Source organism: Rana temporaria, chromosome 7, assembly GCF_905171775.1.
Source record: "Rana temporaria chromosome 7, aRanTem1.1, whole genome shotgun sequence".
Classification (NCBI taxonomy): Eukaryota; Metazoa; Chordata; class Amphibia; order Anura; family Ranidae; genus Rana; species Rana temporaria.
In genome coordinates this window covers 10,998,055-11,023,674 of record NC_053495.1, presented here as the reverse complement: position 1 = coordinate 11,023,674, position 25,620 = coordinate 10,998,055, and the positions used below count along the sequence as shown (strand labels likewise).

General features: G+C 47.1%; 1 protein-coding gene across 1 annotated transcript in view; it reads right to left on the bottom strand.

Annotated features, from left to right (window-relative positions):
* Positions 1–239: 239 nt before the first annotated feature.
* GRIP2 (glutamate receptor interacting protein 2) overlaps positions 240–25,620 on the bottom strand; it is a 108,515-nt gene continuing 83,134 nt past the window's right edge. The window contains exons 15-24 of the mRNA XM_040358877.1: positions 15,849–15,912; positions 13,430–13,575; positions 11,363–11,507; positions 9,108–9,247; positions 7,970–8,149; positions 7,676–7,829; positions 5,924–6,044; positions 4,076–4,282; positions 2,360–2,506; positions 240–1,585 (exon numbers count right to left, since the gene is read on the bottom strand). Of these exons, the coding sequence (XP_040214811.1) occupies positions 1,409–1,585; positions 2,360–2,506; positions 4,076–4,282; positions 5,924–6,044; positions 7,676–7,829; positions 7,970–8,149; positions 9,108–9,247; positions 11,363–11,507; positions 13,430–13,575; positions 15,849–15,912 (1,481 nt within the window). The 3' untranslated portion in view covers positions 240–1,408. The remainder of the gene's footprint in view (positions 1,586–2,359; positions 2,507–4,075; positions 4,283–5,923; positions 6,045–7,675; positions 7,830–7,969; positions 8,150–9,107; positions 9,248–11,362; positions 11,508–13,429; positions 13,576–15,848; positions 15,913–25,620) is intronic.

Sequence of the window (25,620 nt, the reverse complement as noted above, 5' to 3'; positions counted from 1 at the left end):
TTAAATTACACAAGGTCCCGCCCCCCCCCCATTTCGGCTTGTGTGATAGGTGGAACACTAAAAGACTATAAGACGAGCCGAACTAGGTGGGGCGGGACCTTGCACACAGACCCAGCGCCATGACATACGATACGAGCGCCGGAGGGGAGCGCTGCAGTCACCGCTTAAAGTTCAGCACTGCTCCTGGCTCTCACTGGCGATTCCAGGGGGGGCAAATGACCCCCCTTGCCCTATGGAGTGGACGCCCATGGCCTCATGGGACTTGTAGTTGTACAACAGCTAGAGGTCCGCTACTTGCATATCTCTGGGACTACAGGAACCACATGGGCGTGAAGGTCTATTTCACCAAAACAGCTCAACAGTCAGAAAGTGCGTCATCGCTCACCAATATTGGCAGTGTAATATGAAAAAAAGTGACCACAAAATAAATAAAAAGCAGCAACCGAATTCCCACAAATACAAAATTCTGATAGGAAAGAAAGGAAATGGCAGTTAGGTGCGGGTAACAGTGATCGCTCGGTGTATATGGAAAAGAGAGAAGAAAAACAATGGTAGAGTGCTGGAAGTGCGCGTGATATCACAGTGCCAAGTCAATCGTCAAAGGGATAGTAGGCCCGGATGGCAGTGCATCATGGGGAAGATGTGCGTAAGAGCAGCCATTTTTGTGAAGGCTTGTCTGGGATTCTGTGAATGTAATGCAGGTGTGTCTAGCAGTAACTAAAGACTTATGTGGTAGGGGTGGCGTGGAGCGAGGGTGATGGGCTAGCATTTGTAGGGTTTTGTGAAGCTTGGGCGTATCTGGAGAGCCCTCTACTGGGGAGGTTGATCCCTTATTCTGAAGGGGTCAGGGAATAAAAATACTTTACATAGGGTGCTAAGAGAAGAGTATAAAGTGCGTCAGTGATACAAAAACTACAAAATGCGAGCCTCACGTGGAACAATAAATATTAATAAAAAAAAAAAAAAAAGATAGTATCACAAGCAATACACAGACACACAGGGAGACTCCTTCTGGCTTGGGAAAATGGGGTGCTGTTCCTTCAAACACAGTTAAGGGGAGCACTGATCATTAATGAGAGGTATATAGGTTTGAAAAAAAAAATAACAGGAAAAAATAACAAAAAAGCAGAATAGCACCATGAGAAAGGGATGAATCTCTAAAAACCAAGGACAGAGCCCCCCCTAATGTTGTGGCCCCTAAGAATTGGTAAGTGACGAGTGAAAGAGCTTTTTTTTTATATAAATTATAAGTGCTGAATGTTTTTAAAGACTCTGAATGGAATATATAGCATATCTGTGCAGGAAGTCAACAGGGAGGGAGGAACCTTGGGGCCGGAGTACCTTTGAGCTGGCCAAATAGATTGAGGAAGGGGGGGGGGGGAGGCGGTCACATTTTTGTCACATCATCTCAGAGGGTTTTTGTGCTCGTTTTGGATTCCACACTAGTTTGGCGTTTGATGGCGTCTTCCAGAGCGCTCCCCGACGGAGGGCTCCGACTGATGACGAGATCCAGTCTGTCCCCAGCATCGGACAAAAGAGGCACGGCCAGGCAACAGTCAAAATCTCGCGTGCGCACGTGGTTTACCTGCATAAAAGTCACAATGATCAGTAAAATAAACAGCAGTTTTTTATTTTTTTAAACCCCCTTCCCTCTACCAGAATGTGGGACCTGAACGGCCGCTCCATGCATCTCTATGGAGCGTCAGATGTCAGCGGAGACATGTCCGCTGACATCCGACCTGATCCGCCAGAACAGACGTATGGGGATACCTCCCTATCCGTCCACGGCGGATCGGATCGGGTGAGATCTGATAATAAACGGATATGCTGTCCATTTTCATCCGATCTCCCCATAGGAGACAGCGGCGCCCGACAAGCCCCTCCCCGCTCAGGGACTGATCTCCCGCTGAGCAGGCGGACTCCGTAGCGAAGGAGCCTTAAAAGGATAAGTTCACTTTTCTTATTCAAGATGTTCCATGTTACTCTAGCACTGGCCCCCGTACCACCAGATTCTCTGTTGTGACAGCGAGTGGGGAAGCTTCTCCCCCCGCTTGCGGTCACCATTTTTTTAAAACATGGCCAAGCGGGTCTGCCCCCGTCCACGTCCTTCATTCACAGAGTTCAGAGGAGGAGAAAGGGCGACCAGGATGGATGTTCAGAGGCATTTGATCACCCTTCCGGGTAAGACCGCCCTATATTAAGATACCCCTCAACCTTAACTCTGTGGACTGTCAACAGCCTTTGTGGCTGTCGGCTTGTAGCTCTCAATGAACCACCATTTACAATCGCGGGTGCGACAATATAGTGTACCGTTTTGAGATGTCCACCTAATAAGAATGATGCCTTTTATCGTAGTTACCTGCAGGATCCGATCGTAAGGCTGGAGACCACTCCTGTCTGCCGGACCATTGGGTCGGATCATGTTCACGTACACACCTTTCTCTAGAAGACCATCCGAGACACTGAACCCAAAGTCATCTGTCTCCAAGTCCTTCATAACAGTCACCTGCCATGAGAGAGGGAGAACTGTTGGCATTTAAAAGCGGAACTTTACTCATAACAACTTGAAAAAAAAAAAAAAATGATGTTCTTTAACAAGTAACATACATTCCACATTAATAATTATGCTACCACAATTAGCGTTTTCCTGTAAATTGCCTCCAGCATTGCTCCTGTTTCTTCTTGCTGGAGGCTGCCATTTTGCTGAAGCCCAGAGCCCCTGAGCAGCTGTAAGTCGCACAACTTTCAGGTCATGGCAGTGTTAACCAAGCCCATCACATTTGCTTGTGTCCATAACCAAACTGTCAAACCCAGGGCCGATCCTAGGCAGGGTGCTTTGCACCCAGGCGCCTGCAGAGGTGGGGACACCCTAGTGGCAGAGTTCTCCCCTCCCTCCTTGATTGTGTCCATTTAGAACTACTGTTCGGAGCATAGGGTTGTGTCCGTCCAGAACTGATGTGTCTCTGACCATCTCCTGTACTACGTCTGAAGTCTCTGACCGTCTCCTTAATCATGTCTGTAGTATGTCTGGGGGTCTTTCTAACAGACTCTCTAACAGAAGCCCTCTCTGTGTCAATCAGAGAGGCCCCCCCTCCAGGTCCCAAAAAAGTACCGTATTTATCGGCGTATACCGCACAATTTTTTGCCCTGAAAATCAGGGCAAAATCGTGGGTGCGCGATATACGCCGATACCCGCTTTCCCGCGCCGAGTTTGAATACTGCGACGACATATACCGAGCGCAGTACACTCGTGTATAGTCGGGCAGTCTCGGCTCCTTCCGCGCTCACGTCCTGGACGTACAGAACGTGAGCGCGACAGTAGCCGAGCCTCCCCGAGTGTACTGCGCTCGGTATATGCCGGCGCAGTATTCAAATTCGGCGCGGGAAACGAGCGAGGAGGACGCCGCAGAAGGACGCCGGACACGACGAAGAGGACACCCGAAGCCGCAGACGGACGCCGGACCCGACGAGGCCGCCGATGGACGCCGCGCAAGACACCAACACTGTAAGTACAAAATCCTTTTTTCCACAGGAATTTCTGCCCAATTTTAGGGGTGCGCGCTATACGCGGGAGCGCGCTATACCCCAATAAATACGGTACTCTGCTTCTCTTTGTGTATTTTGTTTATTGTTAAGAGATCATGTAAGGATCCCGGGGTAATGAAGACTTTGTGGAGGAGCATCTCTGTGGTTGAGTCGTTGCCATAGAAACATTTGTAAAGAGGAGGAGTTGGTAAAATTACCACGCCCATGTGGGGGCGCCAGAAATATTTCTGCACCCAGGCGCCTGTGACCCTAGGATCGGCCCTGGTCAAACCATCAAATGGCTGGTGTCATAACTGATCACATATTGTCAAAAAAAAAATAAGTTAATTGTTATTCCAAACGCTTGTTAACCGCATTACTCGTAAACCAAGGTTCCACTGTAGTTCTTGAATTGCTCCAAATACCGATCAAAAACAATGGGCACACAAAAGCAACAAAAGTGATGCAAAACTGATCCAAAGCATAGATTGGCAAAGAAGCCCTTTGCAGTGTCAGTTTCATTTCTGCATACACCACGTGGCGCCCTCACCTTGAGCAGCTCAGCACTGGAGTACACATCTTGGTCCTCGTCCCTCAGGATTTTCGGGTCTTGGCTGAGCTTGCCGTCTTTCTTGGGGCTGTTTCTAGAGTGGTGCGATTTCCGATGCAGGAAGCGGCTACTCTTATTGGAGTTTTCATGTAGCAGTTTAGTGCCATCCAAGCCCAAGCTTTGTACACTGCCCGTCATGATGGATGCCTGCAATAAAGGAACAAGAGAAACAACATCAACTAAAATGTTGATGTAAAAGACAAGCTCAAGGCTGCTTAACGGCCTTAACACGCTTACTATGGAAGCAACAATCTGCCTTGTATGCAAATACTATGTCCAATATTGTATATCCGATATTTTGGCATCCACCATACCCTCTATTGCCGGGGATCTCAAACTGCCCCTTCAGCTGTTGCAAAACTACAAGTCCCATGAGGCATTGCAAGGCTAAGGCCCCGTACACACGTCCGAGAAACTCGACGAGCAAAACACATCGTTTTACTCGTCGAGTTCCTTGTGAAGCCGCCGAGGATCTCGGCGAGCCAAGTTTCCCCATTGACTAACGAGGAAAAAGAGAACATGTTCTCTATTTGGCTCGACGAGTTCCTCGTCGGTTTCCTCGGCCAAAAGTGTACACATGACCGGTTTCCTCGGCAGAATATGGCTCCCATCGAGTTTCTGGCTGAATTCTGCCGAGAAACTCGGTCGTGTGTACGGGGCCTGACGGTTACAAGTATGACTCCCACAGGCAGAGTCATGATGGGACTTGTGGGGCCGCCAGTTTGAAACCCCTGCTCTATTGGGTTGAAATTATTACTGGTTTTAGTAATAACTTAACCACTTAAGGACCGCCTCCTGCACATATACGTCGGCAGAATGGCACGGCTGGGCACAAGCACGTACAGGTACGTCCTCTAAGTGCCCAGCCGTGGGTCGCGGGTGCGCACCCGCGACCCGGTCCGAAGCTCCGTGACCCGATCGCCACTGGAGTCCCGCGATCGGTCCCCAGAGCTGAAGAACGGGGAGAGCTGTGTGTAAACATGATAGATAACAAGTGGTAGATTGCAGCACCAAGAAGAGGCAAGGTAGGTAGCTGCACCCAGGTACACTTTACATGAGAAAAGAGAGCACCTAATAATGTCTGAGGCCTCGTACACACGGACGGACCGTCCGCTGAAATCGGTCCGCCGGACCGTTTTCAGCGGACATGTCCGCCCAGAGATTTCTGTCTGATGGTTGTACACACCATCAGACAGAAATCCGCGCGTACACGATACGCGGTGACGTGGCCGCGCCGTCGCCGCGATGATTATGCAGCGACGTGTGCGACCCTGGAAGGTCAATGCTTCCACGCATGCGTTGAATCACTTCGAAGCATGCGAGGGATGGTGGCCGAGCGGACATGTACGGTGAGTCTGTACAGACGACCGAACATGTCCGACGGACAGGCTTCCAGCGGACATGTTTCTTAGCATGCTAAGAAACATTTGTCCGCTGGAAGACGGTCGACTGGACAAATGTCCGCTGGAAACCTGTCCGGTCGGCCGTACACACGACCGAACATGTCTGCTGAAACTGGTCCGCGGGCCAGTTTCAGCAGACATGTTCGGTCGTGTGTACAGGGCCTTAGTGGAGACGTTTGCCTGGAAGAGCAAGCTTGTGCAGGAAATTGTGAAAGGGCCTGGGGGGTGTAGAGTAGAAGCCCTCTGTATGTATGCCGTTGGTCCCTTTTCTCCTCCAACAGATGTACAGTCTAAAAATGAGAGCAGGACCCACTCCTTATGGCTGTGGAAAGCTGGAGCAATTGGAAACCCCTGTAAAATATAAAATTTAGTGGACATTTGTTACCTCAATCTCCCTCAAGAGCTCGGATTGTCCACAGGTCTCCAGATCCTCCAAAGCTTCTCCGAAGACTCGCCAGAAGCTATCGTCGTGCTCAGTCTCCAGGCCATTGGGTTGGCTGGGATATCTGTTGAACCAAACATGATGAGTCCCCCTCTAGGAGCATCTTCTGACCACACTCCAAGTCTTAAACGCTCAGGGCATCTTCTTATACAAACGTATAGGACCACGGTCACCTCGAGAGGGACACGCTCACCATCCATGACACGTCAATGCATTCACCAATGGGTAGCGGTTAGGAAGCATGTTGGATACAGTGAAGGCAAGCCTGGGGATGAGGACATGCAGGTGGCGACGGGGAAAGAAAAAGAAAATGAATGACTACATGGGGGAAATTTGGGGGGGGGGGGGGGAGAAGGGGGTGAGGAAGCACAGAAGCTCCGTGAGTTGTTAGTACACAGGAGAGATGATGGGAAACGTTCAGAGCTGAGACACAGAACACCTGGGGAAAGAGAGAAAGAGAAGCACAAAGAGGAGACAGACGAGTTGAGAAAGTGATGAAAGGAGAATATATACACGTCATACACTAATGTACAACAGGTGAGTGTGGTGGGGGTGGGTCATTCAAACCTTTACAACAAAATTACATGACTCCTTTGCAAACTGTTCATGCCCAGAGAGACGCACGGGACAAAATGTTGCCGCGTCTAAACTGGACTAGAACTGCATAAATTTGACAACATTTTTTTATTTTTATTTTTTAAGATATTTTTTATTTAGTACACTTTAAAAACCCTGAGGTCTTTTACATTGTAGGCTGACGAGAGAACAAAAAAAAAAAAAGTAAATAAAAATGTTATATTCAATCCGTCGTAAACAGTGCAAGCGAGCGTTAAAGAAAAATTAAGCCGCTAGCACAAAAAGGTGATTGACCAACCTATTATCTAAAATAAAACAACGTAACAGTGCAGCGCTTGAATAGTTAAAATCAATAATTGCTACAAATAGTGCAAACCAAATAAATATTATCCCTTTCATGACTAAGCCTATTTCTGACATTTGGTGTTTACAAGTTAAAATCTGTGGGCTAGATTCACAAAAGGGATACGACGGCGTATCTGCTGATACGCCGTTGTATCCCCGTTTCTATCTATGCAAATGATTCATAGAATCAGTTACGCATAGATAGCCAGAAGATCCGACAGATGTAATAGTTTTACACTGTCGGATCTTAGGATGCAGTACCGCGGCCGCCGCTGGGGGGAGTTTGCGTCGTAAACCAGCGTCGGGTATGCAAATTAGCAGTTACGGCGATCCACAAAACTTTTTCCCGTCGTTCTGTCGCCGCAAGTGTTCGTTTGCCGTCACAAAGATAGGGCACCTTTTACAAAGTGGAAAATTACTCCACCATGTAAAAGTATACCCGTCTTTCCCACGTCGCTTTTGAATTTTTTTTTTATTTTTTTTTTCCCCGGCGCAAGTCTTTTTTTCACGTCGCGATTCACAAAACGTCGGCGCGTCGTAATTTCGCGCAAAGCACTGCACTATTATGTTGTTTTAAAATTATATATTATTTTTCAATACTATAATTTCATCAGACAATTACAGTATTAAACAGTGGCAAACTACCATCTTCAGGCTGCAAAGGCCTCTTTAGGCTATATTTGCCCAACTTGCAAATTAATTACGTGCCCTCAAGCCCTGACATGGCACTGCCTCATACTAAAATATCCTTCTGCATAGCATGTGGACACATACCGGGCTGGCTTTTCCCATTCCTCTTCATTGAAGCTTCCATCCAGGAAGGGATAGCTTTTCCTGTGCTCTACCGGTGGCGTGTTCATCTTCTGCCGACTGGCTCTCCACTCGTGTGGGTGCAGAGAGAGACCAACAGCCTGATGTATGAAGTTCCCTGGATGAATAAATAGAAAGACAGTGTATGTGTTAATAGAAGACACTAAAAGGTGCCAAACAAATCTTTTTATTCTTCCCGACTGCCTCAACAGAAAAGACCATGCTTTTGAAACGTTGAACAACTTGGATGTAGCTTACCCTGACTGCTATATCCTGTCTCAATGCCAGAGCCATCCCACGACTCGAGGGCGCTGTCCACACTGGGGATTGTAGTGGAGTAGATTTCGGATAGCTTGCTAGTCTTCTGGGAGTCAGTTAGGTCATCTTCTGGGTCGCTTCCTTCGTTCATTCCATCAGAGAGCTTTTGTGATTGAGGCCCTGCAATGTGACACGAAAAAAAACCTGAGTAAATCCAGACTACTAGAACAGGGGTCTCCAAACTTTCTAAACAAAGGGCCAGTTTACTGTCCTTCAGGCTTTAAAGGTGGCTGGACTGTGGCTGATGGGAGTAGATAATGCCCTATCATCAATGGAAGTAAGCTATACCCCATCATTGTTTTTTTTGGGGAGGAATAGTGTCCGATTGTTGGCATCAGTGGGAGGAATAGCACCTGATTGTTGGCATCAGTGGGAGGAATAGCACCTGATTGTTGGCATCAGTTGGAGGAATAGTGCCCCCATTGTTGGTGTCATTGGTAGAAGTAGTGCCCCCATCTTTGGCGTCAGTGGGAGAAATGTGCCCCAAGGGCCTGATAAAGACAAGCAAAGGGCCGAATCCAGCCCCTGGGCCACAGTTTGGAGACCACTGTACTAGAACATAAAGGACAATCATCCCCAGTCTAGGCAGGCCAAAAGGTTAATGCCATTTCAAGGTTAGAGTAGTACCTTACTTCATAAATGATGGCTCTGTTGAGCATGTCAATGAAGCAAATCAAGCCAACAGGCAGGCAGCTACTTCTGTACTATCGCTTTAGAAATAAAACCCATAGAGCCCTGGGAATCCCTTGTCATGTATTAAATGTTTACTTGTAAAACAAAGATTGTAAATACCTTTGAACCGTATGGTTCCAGGACATGCTTAATTTATTAAAAGTGTCTATGTGATGACCCCAGAATGAGGAAGGTCATTGGAAAGAGCCAATGGTACAGCTAGAGCACAGTGTGAATAAAATGGCTGCCACCCACCAATAATTATTTTAGCACAGATAGGCCACTGTGCTGAATACATTGCTTCTGCACATAAAATAGTTGCAGTACCCAGGCAAGCATAATGAGGCAGAATTTGCTATAAAGGAATGCCACCCTTGTGGCAGCGGTACAGAAATTGTTCACTTACTCTCTGCCTGCTTCTTTATCTTGAGCGTCACCGTCTCTCCCGCCATCTGCAGCAAGTGGATGGCCTCACTCAGTGGCTTTCCTTTCAGACTGACATTGTTAATGGCTAGAATGCGGTCCCCAATATGGATGGCTCCAGTCCTGAAAAACAACGGGAGTGGTCACAGTGTTTTAGGAGGCTAAAGGATAGGATTGGAGGCACCAAGTCTCTCTTAACCAGATCACTTTTTCACCCTTGTTTCCATACTTGTTCCTGGCCACTAGCTTTATCTGAAATGATTGAAACCTTTGGATTGACATTAACACCCAGGCAAATGTGTTCCCCTTACAGGTACACTAATGAAAATGGAACATAAAATCGCAAAGGGAACACAGTCAACCCTTGCTGGTAATCTGCTGATCTGAGAACCCCTTTTGCATACTTTTGTAATGCAGGAAGGGATTCCACAAACACACCCACCACAAGCATATAAAAAGTAGTATCTCTCAGCCATCAGTCAGATTCAAACCTACCTTGTGAGGTTGACTGCTTGGTCGTATTATAAGCATAGAGGGGCAATTGTACAGAACAGGCTAAAGCTGGCCAAAGATGGTTCGAAACTCGGCCAGTTCATCTATGGGCAGGCTGATTGTACCCAACTCAATTGTTGTATGACTTGGGTAAAACCAGCATGTCAGATCCTTCATGTTAATATTGCCAGCTACCAATAATCACTGCTCTTCTGGTCGGTTGGGGCTGGGTGCCCCATTGGTGCAATCCCGGCATGCGTGGGCCGTTCTGGTCCATGGGCATCTGTTTTTGGGTGGGTATCCATCCACCCTGATGCCTTTTTTTTGGAGGGTTGGGTTTGGGCTTCTAACCGCCGTGTCCTGTGCACGCGCCCAGGCACGCGCACCTTAGGTGTGTGTGTGTGTGCGCTTGGGCACGTGTGCTCGATCCTGCGTTTTTTTGGTCCATTTTTGCATGTGTTGCCCTAACTGCTACTCTCTCGTTTCCAGTAAATGCTGATCCGGTCCTAGTTTGCACTATGTTGGTTTGTCGCCCACCAGCACCCTCCAGCACCCTAACTAGAGCAAATGCAACACTACCTTGTGGATATTTTGGAGGCAACTGTTGCCTATGCTTTTAATATAAAAACAAATTAAATTCAGGAATAATACATTTATTGCGTTGTAGAAACATATGTGGTCTCCTATATTGAGAATATAAAGTCTGATACTGTGAGTCCCCGAAAATAAGACCGGGCCTTATATTAATTTTGGTTACAAAAAAACACACTAGGGCTTATTTTGAGGGGATGTCTTATTTATTTAAGGTATGTACAATAATCTACATTTATTCCAATACAGTCATGTCATCATGACAATCTTAAAAAAATAAAAATAAAAAATAAATAAAAAATAAAGATATATATATATATATATATATATATATATATTTCTTTCTTGATCTTTTATAAAGCATGATAGCCAGCACAGTGCTTGTGCTGTCATTTACCCCTCTCTATGTTCTAAAAAACCTGGAATAAAACAAAATGTTTTAAAAAAAGTTCCTGTCTTCTCTCCTCCTCTCAGCTCAGGAGTCATGACATTTTGTAATCACAAAAATAAACCTTGGTAAATTCATTGTAAAATGAAGTAATTCGTTTTGTAAAAAGGATTATATAATGTGCAGTGTGTCTCCTTTTGTAACTTTATTGTGGAAAATACCTTATTTACAGTGTCGCTGGGCCCTCACGTGACCGGCCGGATCTCTTCTTCCCCGCTCCGAGCACTGCCAAGGGAAGGGCCGCTGACGTCAGCAAGGATGAGAACAGGACACGTGAGCGCCCAGCGGCACTGTAAATCAGGTATTTTCCACAATAGAGTTACCATAGAAGACACACTGCACATCATATAATCTTTTTAGAAAACGGATAACATGTTTTTACAATGACTTTAACTAGGGCTAGGTCTTATTTTGGGGGCAGGGCTTATTTTCTGGGAAACTGGGTATTCGGTGGTCGATATCAGATTGTACCTCGTTTTGTATAGATCTTCTGAGGGATCCCCAGAAGGAGGAAGGAGGTCCTGATTCCTCTATATAAATCTTTAGTTATCACTTTAGACTCGGGGTCCCCAGCAGGAGGACGGCGGTCCTGAACCTACTATATAGACCTTTACTTTAGCAACTAAAATGTCATCCATATTGATTTTACATCTACTTTAAGATTTTCAAATTTTGACTGTAGGCAGATATCCCCATGTGTGACCCACCTCTCCGCCAGCCCTCTTTTGGTGAGACCAGAAATGACAATGGGATCAAATGGCTCTTCAGTCCCTGAGATTGTAATTCCCAGAGGTCCTCCGTATCTCTTAAGCTCTACTGTGTATATAATGGCACCCGTTGTCTCCTGCTCATCTGAAAAACAAAAGCATAGTTATTAAATTAATACATGGCTGGAGAAAAGGCAATGGACATGACCATACAGGGAAGACCTGTACACTGGTTCTCAGTGGCCACAGCCATCATGTTAGCCTGATCCACGGTTAACTGAACACTTTGGGGTTGATTTGCTAAAGGCAAATAGACTGTGCACTCTGCAAGTGCAGCTGTTCCAGAAGTTGCAAAAGGTAGGGAAGTTTAAAGCCCTAAATGAGCCAAGACTTGGATGACTTAACTCACGCAAAGCCTTTTTCTTTTTTTTTTGCTTCCGGTAGCTTAATGGTTTCCATTATTTCCGGTCTCATTTTAAAGCCCAACACCGGGCACAGTCCACTGCTCATTTTGTCCAGGTTAGAGGAGAAAGCTGTACGCTCACCTGTTGGAAGGCAACATGGTTTAATATCATATTTCTGGAATTTCACTTCCTGGTTGATACAGGCAGATGGGCCCGTAATGTAACAAATTGCACTTCAGAGCTTTGTAGAACAAGAGCTTGGCTCCTGCCCCCCCTGGTGTGATATGCGCGATTACAGGCTTCAAAGAGAACATGGGCTAGCCAACACTGAAGACGGCCCAGGGCATATAGACATGAAACATGGACAATACTGTCCCTAGAGGCCAATACAGCAGGACAGACAGAAATATTAAAAGGACTACCTCTTGGCAATATCTTATAGGACAGGAGGCAGGTGGGGGTGGTTATGAGTGGGTGTGAATGAATGTATAAAAAATATACACAGAAGAGAAAATCGTCCCTTTTGGCCTGCTTCCATGAGCCTCATGGCTCTGGTTCTTTTTGCCATCCTGAGCCCAGCTGACAAAACAATATCTCAAGGAAAGCATTGTGATAAGTATTTCTGATGTTCTGTTATACTTTATGTTAGTGTTTGATGTTAGCATATTCCTATTTTCTTGGGAAATAAATGACACACTGTTTTACTAAGCAGTGTGTTTACTTTCAGATAACCTTATATAATTGTGCTTATAAGTATCTAGCTAATTATAGGAATAGACAAATTAGAACATATATTCAATAAATAGAGGGAATCCTTAACCACCTTTCGGAATAGTTTATTTATTGTAGCAATTACTTCATCACCCGTTCCTCCAACTCCACAGGCAAATGGGGCTCCCCCATGATCCAGCGATGGGCTGTTCCCGACGTCCTCATGTCAAGAGCAGGTCTATGGGCTTGATAACGTCAGGAACAGTCCACCATACAAGACCACTAGACTGCGGGGGGTTTACATAGGGACTGGTCTTGTGTGTGTGTGTGGGGGGGGGGGGTGTGTGAAGGTAAATATATCTCTGTTCTCCAATCCAATATATTATAGAGAGCATAACCTCACAGCACTTTCCAACAGCTGGCCAGGATTATGCAAACTCCCTAAACCTCACCTAACACTCTCTGATGGCTGGAAATGATCAGGCAGCACTATATGGTAGCCAAGCAGAATCACTTAGCACTTTCTGATGGCTGGGTGGCATTACCCAGCACTCTATGATGCCTACGAGGATCAGAAAGCGCCCTCTGTTGGTTGGATGGGATCACACAGTGCACTCCGATTGCTGAGCGGGACAACACACAGCACTCTGATGGCTGGGCAGTGACACACAGCACTCTGATGTTTGGATGAGATCACAAAGAGCTCTCTATTGGCTGGGAGGAAGCATACAGCACTCTCTGGTCCCCAGTGGTATTATACAGATACTTGAAAAAGCTGTCCTGCCAAAATGCACCAATGTAGTTAAAATCAAACAAAACAAAAGATATATTTTCTGATTGAAATTCTCAAAAAGATGGATATGATTAATATTTATATCAGGGACCATAATGGCTCCTTGCGGAACACGGCAGGCTGTACACCGTAGACAACTTTAAGCACAAAGTTTCATACCAGAGTTGTCCTCATCCTTGCGAATCTTCAGTTTGACCAGCTCCTCGCACTGCCGCAGGATCTGTACAGCGTCCTCCATTGAGCAGTTGTCAAGACGGATGTTGTCAATGGCCAATAGCTTGTCACCAGGCTCTAAGGTGCCAGTTCTGCACAGGGAGAGGACAAATCTCTGCATTAGATAAATGACCCCAAAATTTCACCAATTCAACAGTGGCGTTACATTGCATGCAATTGATTTTTACTTTGTTAATACTGTATGCACATGTCCAGGGTGGTCAGGGGAATGTTTTATATTGGAGTGGTGCTACTTGAAATCAGCCTGGCTCAACTAGGGTCACTTGGTCCCCCAGGGTTTCTTAAGAGCGGGGATAGGCAACCTCAGCACTCCAGCTGGTGTGGAACAAGACCCACAAGGAATATATAGCTAGATTCAGAGAGAGTTAGGCCGGCGTATCAGTATATACGCCGACCTAACTCAGAATCTGCGCCGACCTATGTTTAAGTGTATTCTCAAACAGAGATACGCTTAAACATATCTAAGATACGACGGCTTGTCCCGTCCTATCTTAGGTTGCAATATTTCTGCTGGCCGCTAGGTGGCGCTTCCATTGCGGTTGGCGTAGAATATGCAAATCACTAGATACGCCTATTCACGAACGTACGCCCGGCCGCTGTAGTACATTTACGCCGTTTACGTAAGAGATAGGCCGCCTAAAGTTAAAGCTGGGCCCTAGGTGGCGTAGCCAATGTTAAAGTATGGCCGCCGTTTCCGCGTCGAAATTCGAAATTTTTACGTTGTTTGCGTAAGTCGTCCGTGAATAGGGATTTACGTAGTTTACGTCCACGTCGAAATCAATAGGCCCGTGCGGCGTACTTAGCCGCAATGCACACTGGGAAATGTAGGCGCCCGGCGCATGCGCAGTTGAAAAAAAAACGTCAAAAACGTCAGGTCAAGCTCCATTAACATAAAACACGCTCCCTTAGACCAATTTGAATTAGGCGCCCTTACGCCCGCCCGCTTTAGGCTACGCCGCCGTAACTTAGCAGGCAAGTACATTGTGAATCATGTACTTGCCTCGCTAACTTACGGCGCCGTAGCTTAAATGCCTTAAGCTACGCCGCCTTAAAGTTGCGGCCAGGTATGTGAATCTACCTAATAGAGACCAACAGCTGTAAGCACGACTCCCAGAGGCAGAGGGATGATGGGATTTGTAGTTTCACCAAAGCTGGAGAGCCGATGTTGCCTTTCTCCGCTTTAGAGGTTGCTAGATGCTCATGGCAATTTCTGCCTCTCAGATAAATTACCATTAACTCCAATGATCCTTTCAGCTATCTGTAAGGAGCATATTCCCACCAGTCACCAGTATAATGAGGCTTGTTCCTCCTGACCATCAATGTAAGAGGGCCCATCTACCACTGACCACCATTGTAACTGAGCACTGCACCCGTTCCCAAATGTAAGGGGGGCCACTATACTCGCCTCCAATGTAAGGGGGGCCACTATACTCGCCTCCAATGTAAGGGGGGCCACTACACTCGCCTCCAATGTAAGGGGGGCCACTACACTCGCCTCCAATGTAAGGGGGGGCACTACACTCGCCTCCAATGTAAGGGGGGTCACTACACTCGCCTCCAATGTAAGGGGGGCACTACACTTGCCTCCAATGTAAGGGGGGCCACTACACTCGCCTCCAATGTAAGGGGGGCCACTACACTCGCCTCCAATGTAAGGGGGGCCACTACACTTGCCTCCAATGTAAGGGGGGCCACTACACTCGCCTCCAATGTAAGGGGGGCCACTACACTCGCCTCCAATGTAAGGGGGGCCACTACACTCGCCTCCAATGTAAGGGGGGCCACTACACACGCCTCTAATGTAAGGGGGGCCACTACACACGCCTCTAATGTAAGGGGCCACTACCAGTGGCAGCCACTCCATACAGGGTGCAGGGGCCACTCCCCTAATCCATGCACCCGGACCCTAATCTACATGCAGGGTGCCAGACACATGGATTGAAAAAAAAAATTCCATTTACCCCTGCTTACCTTCAATCAGATACGCTAAAAAAACAAAAAACAGAAGGGGATCAATCCCCTTCCATCAGATTAAATTGGAGGGCTCATAGAGTAGCGTGGGCTGTGTCCATATGCATTCTACATATGCAGTGTAGACACAGACCTGTCATCTGTCCATTACACTTATTTTGGCCTGCGACCGGTTACCAAGTCGCTTTGATGGCCCTTGCTCTTCAAAAGGTTGGGCACCCCTGATTTATAGGGTTCCTTCGAAGACAAGGAGTTTATTATTCGGACTGTGATCCTATACAACGGTCTCATACAATATATCACAGCTTAGGTTTAGTGCCGCTTCACTGCCTAGAAAAATCGATCAATCTCTCGCGTCGCTTGTAATACCCACCTGTGTGCTACACTGCCCTTCTTAATGTCAGAGATTATTAGAGGTTCTCCCGGTTTTCTGCTAGCTGAAAAGAGGAAATAAAAAAAATAAAAAAAAGGTTAAAATAAAAGTTTCTGTACATCTTTAATAATTACACAATGTCACTGCACAGTATAGCTATTCTATTGCTGTCACTGGTCCATATAAGAAATTCAAATAAAAAGTTATTTGCTGCTTGCAAGCCCTCCATGCTGGGTCACTGCCCTGGCTGACCTGGTGTTATATCCAAGCTGAAGCTCCAACTCGTCCCCAACTATCAGTAGATCCAAAAGAAGGAATCCGGTGACACACCCAAAGATCCAATGCATGTAAAGTTTTATTGTTCCGGACTCGTTTAACCCAACACAGTGCTTAATCATAGAGATCACTCACAATCCCTTCATGCTGGGCCACTCCCTTGGCTGCAGGGCCGTCATAATAGCATCATGGGCCCCTGGGCAAAGTAATGCTCTGGGGCCCCTACAATGCTGACAGTGCAGGTAAACAGACATCAAGTAGGTAGGAGGTAGACTGCCTCCCCTGTGTATCCATCACTCTCAGTGCCATCATGGGGGCCCCCAATTTCGCGGCAGCCTGGGCTCAAGGACCAGCTGCTTTGGGGAAAGTGCAGGGGCCCCCGGACAGTACCCAGGTGTGCCCTCATTAAAACAGCCCTGCTTGGCTGACCAGATGCAATATCCAAGCATGGGCTCATTCTTTCCCCATACTATCAGTACAAAAAAAAAAATGTAATGCAAGATTTATTGTTTCGGACAAGCAACATAAAGTCCTACCTGGGAGGACCTGCCGATGCATTTCACCAAAACCTGGGCCTAACCATAGAGACCTGCTATTAAGCCCAGTCAGGGCGGTCTTAATAGCATCATGGGCCCCTGGGTAAAGTAATGCTCTGGGGCCCCTACAATGATGACAGTGCAGGTAAACAGACATCAAGTAGGTAGGAGGCAGACTGCCTCCCCTGTGTATCCATCACTCTCAGTGCCATCATGGGGCCCCCAATTTCGAGGCAGGGTGGGCTCAAGGACCAGCTGCTTTGGGGAAAAAACAGGGGTCCTTCATGCAGCTGGGGCCCCTGGGCAGTGCCCAGGTGTGCCCTCTCATTAAGACAGCCCTGAGCCCAGTTCTAGGTGACACGCGTCAGCGTTGGGGCTTTAGATTGCTTTTCCAGAACAACATGGCCCCAATCTCACCCTCACACAGAAGAGCCTCTTTGGACATGAGCGATTTATTTTTATTTTTAGTCAATTGAAAACGAGTTACTAGGCATGCAAAAAAATATATTTCTAGGCACTCCCATTGCAGTCTATTGTGCCCAAAATGCACTACTCTGCCCAAAAATAAGCACACCTACATTTTTGAATGACAAGTTACAAGCTCTATGCTCAGGTGTGAAGGGACATCATTGAATAGAATGGGAATCCTAGTGTTGGGAGACCTTCTGGTGGAGCGTCAAAGGAGCTTCAAATTGTTAATGGGCTCTAAAACTTTACATGTGGTGGGTTCCAGGTGTGCCACCAGCTTCTTTCTTTCATTTAAATTTACATGCAACACCCTGATGTTTAGGCAAGGTTGCTATGAAATTTAGTTGCCAGGCGATAGTTGCCTTGGCCAATTGTTAGGAGATCAATTGATTCCTCTCTAAATCTGGACTTGTTGCACCGTTTCTCTTCTGTCACTGGGTAGCACTATGCTAGTGACATTAGATAAGACAGGGGCTTTGCAAGCTCAGACATGAATGGAAAGGTTGTCTCAGCCAATGGGCAGAGATTTTCTTTGGTCCCTTGGCCTGCTGGGAGAGCTTATTTATTTGGGTGGAGTCAGGCGATCGGGGTTCGGTGCCACCTGGATGGCTGTCTGGCTGGACGTGTGTTGTGCTGCCCCAGGCTGCTAGGCCGGAAGACTGAGGCCTATTCCGGGGATATTTGGCTGCTAGGCTCCCTGAGAGCCTTTCCAGGAGTGGGAGAGCAGCATGGGGTTGGGATTGCTGGCTTGTAGTCCAACCAGAAGTAGTGGTTTAGCCGGACGGGGAACCAACTGTGGTCGGATGGTAGGGGGGCAAGAACAATTCTTACCCCCTGCCACCCCCCAAATTCCTCCTCCCAACACAAATCCCCTCCCCCAATAACCTCATGGTGCCGCCCCTCACCTCACAATACCACATTGCCCAGGGCAGCTTCCCCTCCTGCCCACCCCTTGTCCCAGCAGCATTGAAAGTTGTAAACTGTAAGTGCTTGGGGTAAGAATTTTACCATACACAGTGGAACCTCGGATTGCAAGTAACGCGGTTAACGAGCGTTTCGCAATACGAGCACTGTATTTAAAAAAAAACTAACTCGGTTTGCGAGTGTTGTCTCGCAAAATGAGCAGGATTCCAGCCAAAGCGGTGTGCAGTACTGCTTTTGGCCTGAGGTGGAGGGGGGCACTGGCGCCATTTGGAAATGATTGGAAATACTTTGTTCCCGAGCCTTTCCAAGGTCAGCCGAGCTGTCCTCTGGCCCTTCGGTGCGTCTTCGAGGCTCTCCGGCGCCGCTCCACCTCTGGCCACATGCTGTATTGCATGCCATTGAAGTCAATGCGGAACAAATTATTTTCGTTTCTATTGACTTCAATGGGGAAACTCGCTTTGATATGCGAGTACTTTGGATTACGAGCATTCTCCTGGAACGAATTATGCTCCTTATCCGAGGTTCCACTGTAATTTGTTGGTGAATGTAGATTTTATTGCGCTTGATGTGCAAACTAAAAAAAGGTTGAGTGTTTATTACAACTTTAAGCAAGAAAAGACCACAAACGTCTCTCAGGTCAGGTTTCTGGTTAATATTTGGGTACAGGACGGCAGGTTTGCATATATGTCCGCACATTGCGATGCCAGACAATGTCCCATAATGCCCCTGGGCAGAAGTCACGGGAAGCAGAGGCAATAAATCACTGAAAATAACAGAACTTATCCTTCCGCAGGGACTGGAAGACAGAGCAGGAAGAATGGAAGGGGAGATTGATGCCGCACTGATAATAGATGTCTAATTAATTCACCATCTCCTCTGCAGGGAAGGATGATAAACGAGGGGATGGGGCGCTCGGAGGCGGCGGTGGATTCCCGCATATGATGGCCAGTTTGGGGAAACAAGCCCCCAGGCTCCGGGATCTCAGAGGAAACCGCTAAACGCATCATAATTCACAGCGCGCCGCCCGGCCCCCGAAATGCAAAGGGATGGGACGGTATTTATTTTTCATCCAACAAAAAGCTACTCGGATGATAGATAACGATTTCCAATACATCAGCACCGGGGCTTGTTAATCTTTCCTATACCGGATCATTAATGAACGCTGAGAGTTTGCATGTAAATGGGATCATTCCTTATATCCTCAGAGAGATACGTTCTCATCTACGCAACTAGCCAAGGAACTGATATTCGCGGCCCGCTGTCAAGCAGTTATTGGGACTTTTAGTTCCTTAAAGGGGTTGTAAACCCTCGTGTTTTTTCACCTTCATACATTCTACGCAGGGCCGCCATCAGGGGGGTACAGGCAGTACACCTGTAAGGGGCCCGGAGGTCCCCAGGGCCCCAGATGGCAACCCCCCTTTTTATTTATTTTTTATAAAAAAAATATATATATATTTTTTTTTATTAAAGGGCTAATTTTTTTTTTTTTTAGGGGTCCGGAGGTCCCCAGGGGCCCCGGATGACAACCCCCCCTTTTTTTAAATAAACAAATAAAAAACAAATTATAATATATATATATATATATATTTTATTATTTATTAAAGGGCTCAGAGGTCCCCAGGGCCCCATGTGGCAAACCCCCTTTTTTTATAAATGTTTATTTTTTTTATATATTTTTTTATTATTAAAGGGCCCAGAGGTCCCCAGGGCCCTGGATGGCAACCCCCCCCTTTTTTTTAAAAAATGTTTATTTTTTATTTTATTTATTTTTTATTAAAGGGCCCAGAGGTCCCGGATGGCAACCCCTTTTTTTGTAATTTCCTTATATATATATATATATATAAAATCTATATCTATATCTATATATTTTTTATTTATGTTCTTTTTTTCTTTTTATTAAAGGGCCCAGAGGGTTAAAGAGGAGGTCCAGCTGGAGAAAAAAAAAATTCAAAGTCAGCAGCCACAAACACTGTAGCTGCGGATTTTTAAGAAGCACACTTACCTGTACAGCGCGCCCGCGATGTCGGCCGTCCGAAATAAAAATTAAAATAACAAACATGTCATACTTCCCTCCACTGTACAGTTACTTTTGCACAGAGTGGCCCCGATCCGCATCTTCTGGGGTCCCTCGGCGGATGTCTCTGGTCCTCCCTGCAAGAACTCACCACATTCATGCGAGAGAGCTTGCATGGCGGTGAGTCCTTGCGGGCGTGCTACCATGATACAGCGAGTGGCCATAGCCGCTCACTGTATCACTCGGCCCCACCCCTCGACGCGCCGCGTCACTGGATGTGATTGACAACAGTGCCAGCCAATCCATCCATGCTCTCAATCCATCCGCTCTAGCCAATCAGCGGCCAGGCTGAGCGGCGAAGAGGATCTCGGGACCGAGCGCAGGACTTTCGAGGGGTCAGGTAAGTAAAACGGGGGCTCGGAGGGGGCGGCAGATGTTTTTTCACCTAAATGCATAGATTGCATTTAGGTGAAAAAATGTTTTCCTTTACAACTCCTTTAAGGGGGAGAGTGGGTTAGGTTAGGTCAGGGTAAGGAAACAAAAAGCATAAGTGCATTTTCTAAGTGCACTTTATCCTTTAAAACTGCCGACAGGTGCACTTTATACCAGTTGACTTTTGTTACCTGGCACAACTGACGGCTGAGGGGATGCTGCGAGTTTGCAGTTGTAATGAACGGCCCTCTCTCCCACATGCGCTTCGATTTGATTATAAGCTGATGAACTGCCTTCTGCGTTTACAGCGCCCAGAGTAATGATATGCAGCGCGCTGTACCTTTCAGCAGTTTAGTGCAGTCAGACCAATGAAAAATTCATTCTGACTGTATGATAGGAGTTGCTGCACTTTGCTGTTTGCTTAATAAGGAGAATAGAAATGCACAGAAGTGTGGATATCCACAGCAACCATTTTTCATCCCTATGACTGCCTTAACGTGATGAAAGGTACAGGACTTAACACTTGTGCTGAGTCACTGAGCTCAGTTCCTACTCCATTGTCTACATGGAGTTTGTATGCGTTTGTGTGTGTGTGTGTGTGTGTGTGTATGCTACCACAATCCAAAAATGCTGGAATTTTAAATGCAAACCAGGGGCGGTCCGACCATTAAGGGCACACGGGCACTGCCCCCTCTATACACACCACCCCCTATATGGTTAATGGATAGATTCAAGCATAGCATAGCAGTAGTGCACATCAAAGCCTAGAAATGTGACATGGTGTGAATGACACCCATTTGACAGTATGACTGTAAGCATAGGCGTGCACACAGGGTGTGCCAGGTGTGCCCAGGCACACCTTAATCTGTGCAGCACAGATTCCCCCTACTGCCCTGGCTCCCATCTTTCCCCCCACAGCGCTGCCAGCTTCCCTCCTCTCCTATCAGCTGTTGTTGCTGGGATGTTTTAGGAGTGGGGAAGGGGCCGGTATATATGTAATTTACCAGTCCCTTCCCTTTCTAAATGAACACCACGAGCGATCGGTAGTGTGTGTTTGGGCTTTCAAAGAAAATCCAGGGACATATTTGTTTTTTTTTACTAGTAATGGCAGCAATCAGCGACTCTCTGCCCGCCGCCCGCCTCACAGCCTGTCAAAGTCTTACTCTCTGGGCCTCGGCTACTACTGGGAGGGGAGAGGAGGAAGATCACTCTACCAGGGGAGGCAAGGAGATAGGCAGGCAGGCGGCTGGCCAGGACTTGAGCCAGGGCAGAAGAACATGCGCCCGAAACTGAAGAAAAACTCCCTCCGCTCCGACCAGCACATGATCATCAGAAAGGGGCACAGATAATGGAAAATAATACACCCCCCTAAGCTAGTAGGAGCGGCAGAGCGGGGGTGTGCAATTCAGATTTTTATTTTTATTCTGCACGGTCTTTGAAATTGCCCCAGCCCCTGTTCAAATCCAATCCGGGGACAAAACTGGGGACAGACTTGGTCCGGGGACAGTGTCCTCAATCCGGGGGCTGTCCCCGGAAACCAGGGATGTCTGGTCACCCTACTTTGGGGTGCACACCCTAATGCAGGGGTGGCCAAACTTTTTTCAAAGAGGGCCAGATTTTATGAAGTGAACATGCGTAAGGGCCGAACATTTTGCTGACATTCTTTGAACCATTAAAATTTGGTCTAAGTGTGTTTGCCCGAGCAACTAATACACGGCCCAACAAGAATTCTCTTGCCTTTGTGGCTGTGTGTGGTGAAGAGATGAGCTCAGGCGTATTATTTGGATATACCGGGCCAGATTCAGGTACAAATCCGGCGGCGTAACGTATCGTCTTTACATTACACCGCCGCAAGTTTTCAGCGCAAGTGCCTGATTCACCAAGCACTTGCGTGTAAACTTATGGCGGTGTAACGTAAAGCCGTCCGGCGCAAGCCCGCCTAATTCAAATGGGGCGTGTACCATTTAAATTAGGCGCGCTCCCGCGCCGGATGTACTGCTCCGTTTTGAAATTCCCGCCGTGCTTTGCGCGAAGTGACGTCATTTTTTTGAACGGCGACGCGCGTAACGTACTTTCGTATTCCCGGACGTCTTACGCAAAAAAAAAAAAAATTTGAAATTCGACACGGGAACGACGGCCATACTTTAACATGGCTGCTCTAAAGTTAAGCCATGAAAAAGCAGGCTTAACTTTGCGACGGGAAAAAACTACTTGCGACGACGTAACGCACGCGAGTACCTTCGTGGATCGCCTCAAAAGCCAATTTGCATACCCGACGCTGGAAAACGACGCGAACTCCACCCAGCGGCGGCCGAAGTATTGCAGCCTAAGATCCGAAGGCGTACAAAGCCGTAAGCCTGTCGGATCTTAGCCAAATACCGTCGTATCTTGTTTGTGAATCACAAATTAAGATACGACGCGGCAAATTTTAAAATACGCCGGAGTATCAGTAGATACTCCGGCGTATTTCTTCTGTGAATCTGGCCCATAGTATTTATTGGCGTAGAACAAGTACCTTAACGTTAGGAGGGAAGTTTCAGGAAAAAAATGTAAATAAAGAACTGTGAAGCAAAATAAGGGTCATTGCCATGAATGCAGCCTCTCCACTGCCATGAATGCAGCCTGATCGATGCCCATCTGCAGCCTCGGAGGGGAGGCGGGACGAGCACCAACAGATTACATACAGGAGAATCTCCTTTTTACACAGCAGCCTCTTTAATACAATGTCCCGCCTCCTATGATAGACAGAGGAGTTGTCCAATGGCAGCCCAGGAGACAAGACTTCCAATTACAGATGCCGCAGAGTAAACAGGAGATTCTCCTGTATGTAATTTGACAGCACTCATTCCCCGCCCCCTCCCTGTCCCCTCCGAGGCAGCACCGATAAATAGAGTGGGGCAGATCCACAAAGATCTGCCCCGGCGCAGCGTATGTGAGATACGCTACGCCGCTGTAACTTACTTTTCTTAGGTTCGAATCCAGAAAGAATTTGCGCCGTAAGTTACGGCGGCCTAGTCTATCTCTCGCGGCATAACAGCACGTAATTCAAATCGGCGAGTAGGGAGCGTGTTTCATTTAAATAAAGCGCGTCCCTGTGCCGAACGAACCGCGCATGCTCCGTTCCTAAATTTCCCGCCGTGCATGGAGCTAAATGACGTCGCAAGGACGTAATTTTTTTGACGTGGACGTAAATTACGTCCAGCCCGATTCACGGACGACTTACGCAAACAAATATTTTTTTTTAAATTATACGCGGGAACGACGGCCATACTTAACATTGCGTACGCCACCAAATAGCAGCTTTAACTATACGCCGAAAAAAGCCGACGTAGAAGAATGCGACCGCCGCTCGTACGTTCGTGGATCGTCGGAAAATAGCTAATTTGCATACTCGACGCGGAAAACGACGGGAACGCCACCCAGCGGGCACGGAAGAATTGCAACTAAGATCAGAAGGATCTAACCCAGATGCCGTCGTATCTTGTCGGATCTAACCCAGATGCCGTCGTATCTTGTTTTGAGGATTCAAAACAAAGATATGACGCGGGAAATTTGAAAGCACGCCGGCGTATTAGTAGATACGCTGGCATACTCTCTTTGTGGATCTGCCCCAGTATATATCCAAATTACCAGGGGGGCCACATTAAACTGGAACGGGGGCCGCAATTGGCCCCCCCCGGGCCGGACTTTGGACATGCCTGCCCTAATGCAATAGGCTGCACACACCTATGACTGTAAGCATTAGATTGTTAGCTCCTCTGGGATACAGACCGATCGATATGTCTCACTGTCCTTTGCTGCAATGTCTCTGTAATTGAGATAAAATGTACAAGTGTGATCTTTATGGGTTATTTTTGTTTTTTTTTGGTGCTGCCCGTTAGACAAGCCAAAAAGACTTCATAGACCTTAAATCTTGTATTCAATTTTCATACGAAAAAACCCAATAAAACTGATTAAGAGGCATTTCACAAAACAGCTAATTACTAAGCATCAACGCCTGCAGAGAATAATTCTTACTGACTGGGAGAAGTGCACTCATGCGCTGAACTGTAAAGCATTGCAGAGCAGTTATGTTTCTTTATCTGTGCATTAGTTTAACTACATACATCTTCAGAGTCCATTAATCATAAGAACTGGAGTCGTCCCGGATGTTTATATAGCGGATCATAAATATGCAGGAGGAAAGGGAATTACAATAATTTCTTTACAAAGGCGTGTGGAGAAAAATATGAACGTTATGCGACAGAGTGCGCACAAGATGATCAAAGAAAATACTGGTGATAAAAAGCCCAAACAAACTTTTAGTTTCATTTAAAGGAGAAGAATATTTAATGCTTTTTTGGCCATACGTCTCGGATCACAAGAGTGCAGTTTGTTCTGCACTCCTGTAACTGATTTTCAGCTGACACAGCTGACAGCGGGCTAAAGCCTGCTGTCAGCTGATGCCACTTAGCCAGTGTTTTCGTCACATATGGCTACCCGCTGGAGTGCGCATGCGCGCCGCCGCCATATGCTTTCCAACACTTTTACAAATGTGATGGGTAGCCGAATGTGACGAAGAATATATCTAAATAATAACAAATACCGTATTTATCGGCGTATACCGCGCACTTTTTTGCCCAGGGCAAAATCGTGGGTGAGCGGTATAGACCGATACCCGCTTTCCAGCGCCGAGTTTTGAATACTGCGCCGACATATACCGAGCGTAGTATACTCGGGTATAGTCGGGCAGTCTCGGCTCCTTCCGCGCTCACGTCCTGGACGTCAGCGCGAGAGTTGCCGAGCATTGCCGACAATACACGAGTGTACTGCGCTCTATATATGTCGGCGCAGTATTCAAACTTGGCGCGGGAAACGAGCGGGAAGGACGCCGGACCCGACGAAGAGGACACCCGAAGCCGCAGACGGACGCTGGACCCGACAAAGAGAACACCCGAAGCCGCAGAAGGACGCCGGACCCGACGAAGAGGACACCCGAAGCCGCAGACGAACGCTGGACCCGACGAGGCCGCCGATGAATGCCGCGCAAGACACCAAAACTGTAAGTACAAAAAAAACTTTTTTTCCACAGGATTCGGGGCAACTTTAGGGGTGCGCGGTATACCGCGATAAATACGGTAAC